We start from the raw sequence: 4,642 nt of genomic DNA, 5'->3' as shown, positions 1-4,642 counted from the left end.
TGAAGATTCAAACCTTGAAACTACTGATTCAGCACCTTTTCATTCCATTTCAAATTGTGTACCAAACCGCAGAGAAAAGCTTGAAGGGATCGGGGGGGCGGGAGCAAATAAATCTTTGGCACACACGAAGCAGGACGGCAATAAAGGAAAAAGCACCCCAAGAGACCAGTCTCGGATAAGTGTAAGGAAGACCCACCAGTCTGCACACACACTCACACAGAATGAGTGCCATTGACAAGACCTGCGCCGATTGTCTCATAATCTGCTTGCCAAGTGTCCCAATTGCTCACAAAGCAGCTCAAATACCCAATCTGGTGTCTTGTACGGTGCCACCAAGTCACTGTGCGCAGTTCCATATGAGCCTTGCTGTGACAATTGACGCACAATTCCCCAAAAGGAAGCGTCAAGTTTGGAGTTGGGTGATCTGTGCGTGGTTACCGGAGCGCTACAAGGGGTTAGGACTCTCGCTGGATGAGAAAGTGTAGGTGTGCCTACTTCGATCGCCTACTGCTTTGTTTATAGTATCCTTCACTGCTATAAATTGTGCTGATGTTGTAGATGAAGCGTGTTCCAAATACTAGTGCTATGGCATGTGTGATGTGAGCTTGGAGGAGCTGATGATTTTGTGTGGTAGCGTGAAAGGTCTGATCAAGCGAGAGTTCGAAGCGTTTGTGCTGGATGCAGACACTGCCATAAGGTCGAACCCATCTCTGAATTTCCGTGCTTTGTGTTTCTTCGTTCCGCTCGATGCCATGTTGAGGCTACGGTTTGAGTTTTTGCATTTCGATTGCTTGCGAGTAGGGGGATAGATGGTGGGATATGACACTGAATCGTAGCGTCAATAGCTTGCAGTGGTTTGTTTTGGGCATGGCGCAATGTATGCATCTTGACAATAAGACGGGCTCCTGTGCAGGAGGAATTCAGACAGAAGTTAGGAGCCATTCGTTTGAATTTGCGTGTGGTATCACCTTGCAGCAAATATACACCATGTACCACGGAGAAGATGCTCGGTCCAACAACCCTTACTCCGACCAGGGCTTTGGACATGGAGGGGGTAATCTCCATCCTCCCGGATCTAATGCTTACCACGGATCGGGTGAAATGATAGCTTCAACTCACAAAAGAATGAGTTCCGTATTGATGTTTACGTTGGTGTGGCTTTTGAACCGAGCCGGGTGACTAGATTGATGTTTGTAGGATGTGACTTAGTGCCGATGCCCTGGTAGGTGAAGTTTTTGAGGTGATCATCAGTCGAGGTGGTTGTTTGTGAGGTTGATTTTACTCGAGCGGATGATCGACGGAGGTCCTGGATGCGGGGGTTCGACGTTTCAGCCCTCGCCATTTGTGCTTGCCTCTTAACCTTGCAAATGGTTGAGTGCAGGGTACGAACCTTCTCGAAGAAGACAGCTGCCTGGAGAAGCCGTGAGGTTGCACTGCAGAGCAGATCCTAATTTCTGCCTGGCAGCAATTCCAGGTCAAGGACCGGTTATGGTCCCCAACAACGAGAGCGACGCTTACCAGGTATGCAGCCCAAAGTCGTCCACCTGGCTTCAGAGTGACAAGTGTTCTTCAACGGTCTTCCAGGTCCGGGATGTCATGGCATCAACAGTGGTCGGTGGGATGTTTTGCAGAATGCAAACGTCCTGTTAATCTTCCATCCTATGCAGATGCTGCACACAGAACCTCCGTCTGTATCAAGGATTATACCGGGCTTGAATAGGCGCTAGAGGGATTCGGCAGCATGGCAATTATTAGCTTGCGTAGACTGATTGATTGATGCTTGGTGGCAGGTCTGGTACAAGGACGAATCCATGAGCAATCGAGTGAAAGATGAATCTGGAGCCCATGCGTTCTCCCTGATCAACAAGGCTACAGGCGAGTGTTTGCGCCATCCACCCGAGGACCTGCAGCAGGTGATGGTCTCATTCAAGCCTGTGTGTATCAGTGGCTGGAGATGCATAGGTCCTATTCCTGAATGGTCATATCCAGGTTCAGATTCCGAAGACGAGTAGACGTTGTGGTCGTGTCGAACTGTGCAGGCTCTGAATGGATGAGCTGTGATTGTGTAGTGTTTGTTGGTGGTGTATGAGCCAAATGCTCAGGACGAGTCCGTGTTGTGGACGATGAGTGAGGACATGGGGCAAGGTTATCGCTGTATCCGCGTGGTGACGTCGATCACGAGGAACTTGGATGTTCTGCGTGGCGACAAAAAGTCGGGTGGAATGAAGAACGGATCATCTGTGATCACGTTTGCGTGGAAGAACCAGGACAACCAAGTATGGAAGATGACTCCTGTTGGTAATCTGACGCACGAACTTCTCTTACGTGGGTGGAAGCAATAAGGGGATCCAGTCCAGTGCCGCATGACACATCGAGGAACCTTGATGGAGGGTTTGCAGTGATGCACCTTGATCCTAAAGCGGCTGTCATGGACGCAGTTTGTGACGACGGGTGTGGGTGACGGAATGATTTTGGTGAATCTTGATGAAGATACTTGTTGATGAGGACGAGTGTACTCGGTTGGCTGTCCCAAACAGGTCCTGGAATCGGTGGCTCGGCAGCCCAGCCCTCAATATATCCGTCCGCCCCTGGAACCGGGGTGGGGGTGAGTGCAGACTACGAGCCCCCTCGACGACGGCAGCTACCTGGACATGCGGTGAGGCTGCATTGCAGAGCAGATCCTAACTTCAGCATCGCCGTTATCCCAGGCCAAGGAACGATCATGGTGCCGACTAATGCCAGCGATGCTCACCAGGTACGCGGGCGAAAGATATTCACCTGTCGTTAGCGTGATAGATACATTACTATATCAACGACTCTGTAAGGCAATGAGGTCACAGCAGCTGGTTTGTTTGGTCGGGTGTCTTGCAGTGTGTAGGCATGTGTCAATCTATCGTCCACTGCCGCAGCAGTCAACAATACCTCTCTTCTGTAGAGCGTAGGAATATTCAGCAGCATGCGAATTGATAGTATCTGCAGACCGCTGGGCTGATACATGGTGGGTGTGTGTTGTCAGATTTGGTACAGAGACGAGTCCATGAGCAATCGAGTGACAGACGAATCAGGAGCCCATGCCTTCGCCCTGATCAACAAGGTTACAGGCGAATGTTTGCGACATCCACCTGAGGACCTGAAGCAGGTGATGTTCTCTTACAAATTTGTTGTGCGTGAGCCTCACTTCTGAATGCGGAATCTCCATTAGGCAGGCTGGCGAGTAAGAGTAGACGATGTGCAGTGATGGCGATGTTGAGGCCCAAAAATGGATGGCTGGTGATGTCGCAGTGTTTGTTGGCGGATTATGAGCCGAATGGTCTGGATGAGTCGGTGTTGTGGACGATGAGCGAGGACATGGGGCAAGGGTATCGCTGCATCCGCGTGGTGACGTCGATCACAAGGAACTTGGACGTTCTTCGTGGCGATAAGAAGTCGGGCGGCGTGAAGACGGGATCGCCTTTGATCACGTTTGCTTGGAAGAACCAAGACAACCAAGTGTGGAAGATGACTCCTGCTTGTAAGCGGACTTAATCATCTTGCTGATTTCGGTGGAGGCAATCTTGGGATGCAGTTGGTTGGTAGAGGAACATTTGTGGAACCATCTGAAGGTTTGCGGTGATCTGTGCCCACCTAACAGTGCCGCTCGATGAATGCAGGAATAAATAGAGTTGGTGAAGAGGATCGGAGATATGGATGTGGGGAGGATGTGATGCGAGATATGGTGCAGGCTCTTGAGCAACTTTGAATCGCAGCGAATGGGACGATGAGTCGTTTGAATAAGGAAGCTGTAATGGTTGCGGTTGGTTCTAAATATACTAAAGGTGGAAGTTGGGCACTGATGAGAGGTAGCAGGTGTTGAAGCAGTGTTGTGTATCAGCTATAGCTGAGGTTACACTGTGATGGATGTAGTGTTAGTATCATTTTGTTGTGCACAGCAACATAGTTCTTGTTAGATACGTTGAGGGTGATGGTATGGCACATTTTGGCACAGATTGTCGTCGGATGTAGGTCATGCGATTGCGGACATGTGATGGAGTGATATCCAGCCTTTTGGATAAGCTGTGTGTCCGTGGAACTGTTTTGCTTTATGCATCAGGAGCAGCGTTGTCTCAGGCAAACATAACTCAGTATCTGTATGATAGATCTGGTGGGGAGTTTTACGACAAACTGTTAGTATGTAATCACGGAAAATAATGTGGCTATGTGTCAGTTGATAGATATCACATCGAATTTGTGCAGCGTGTGCAGCTTGTACAAACTACATTTGTACTTGTGGGGTAGTTCATCACTGTAGCAAGTTTTGTGGGAGCGATTTGTAACTTTCATCGGAGCTGGTAATTTTAAAGATTTCTGGATGAGTTTTGGAGGTACTTATATTAAAGGTACTTATATCAACATAATGTAAAGCTGTACATTGTGTCATACAAATGTTTAGCTTAGTGCTTTTTACGTTTTGCTTGTTGAATTTGTTGAAAATGTTTTAGAAAGACACAAGAATAGCTAGAAGTAATGCAATTATACACAAAATACACTCACAAGTCAATATAGATGGAGAGAGAGTATCATAAACGATGACTTGATATGGTTGTTTCACTTATATGTAAAGAAAAGGGAAGAAGATAAGTAGTTTCTGTCCACTACATTCTAA

The 4,642-nt window shown here is 48.1% G+C and overlaps 1 protein-coding gene across 6 annotated transcripts; it reads left to right on the top strand.

The window, feature by feature from the left end:
* Nucleotides 1–259: 259 nt before the first annotated feature.
* Nucleotides 260–4,364, top strand: LOC112277659 (ricin B-like lectin R40G2). 6 transcript variants are annotated; one of them, XM_090248055.1, is made up of 10 exons: nucleotides 260–481; nucleotides 635–697; nucleotides 914–1,054; nucleotides 1,382–1,521; nucleotides 1,791–1,913; nucleotides 2,070–2,298; nucleotides 2,538–2,755; nucleotides 3,017–3,139; nucleotides 3,283–3,511; nucleotides 3,651–4,364. In XM_090248055.1, coding segments are annotated over exons 3-10 (1,131 nt in total). In that variant the 5' UTR covers nucleotides 260–481; nucleotides 635–697; nucleotides 914–987; the 3' UTR covers nucleotides 3,653–4,364. The 6 variants fall into 6 exon arrangements, with proteins under 6 accessions (XP_090104181.1, XP_024366007.1, XP_024366008.1 ...); XM_024510239.3 differs by having other exon boundaries at nucleotides 370–485; nucleotides 914–1,096; XM_024510240.3 differs by having other exon boundaries at nucleotides 372–481; nucleotides 914–1,096.
* Nucleotides 4,365–4,642: the final 278 nt, after the last annotated feature.

Source organism: Physcomitrium patens, chromosome 26, assembly GCF_059467195.1.
Source record: "Physcomitrium patens ecotype Gransden chromosome 26, ASM5946719v1, whole genome shotgun sequence".
In the NCBI taxonomy this organism is placed as follows: Eukaryota; Viridiplantae; Streptophyta; class Bryopsida; order Funariales; family Funariaceae; genus Physcomitrium; species Physcomitrium patens.
Note: the sequence above shows the minus strand (reverse complement) of the source record. Positions and strands in the feature narration are given on the sequence as shown.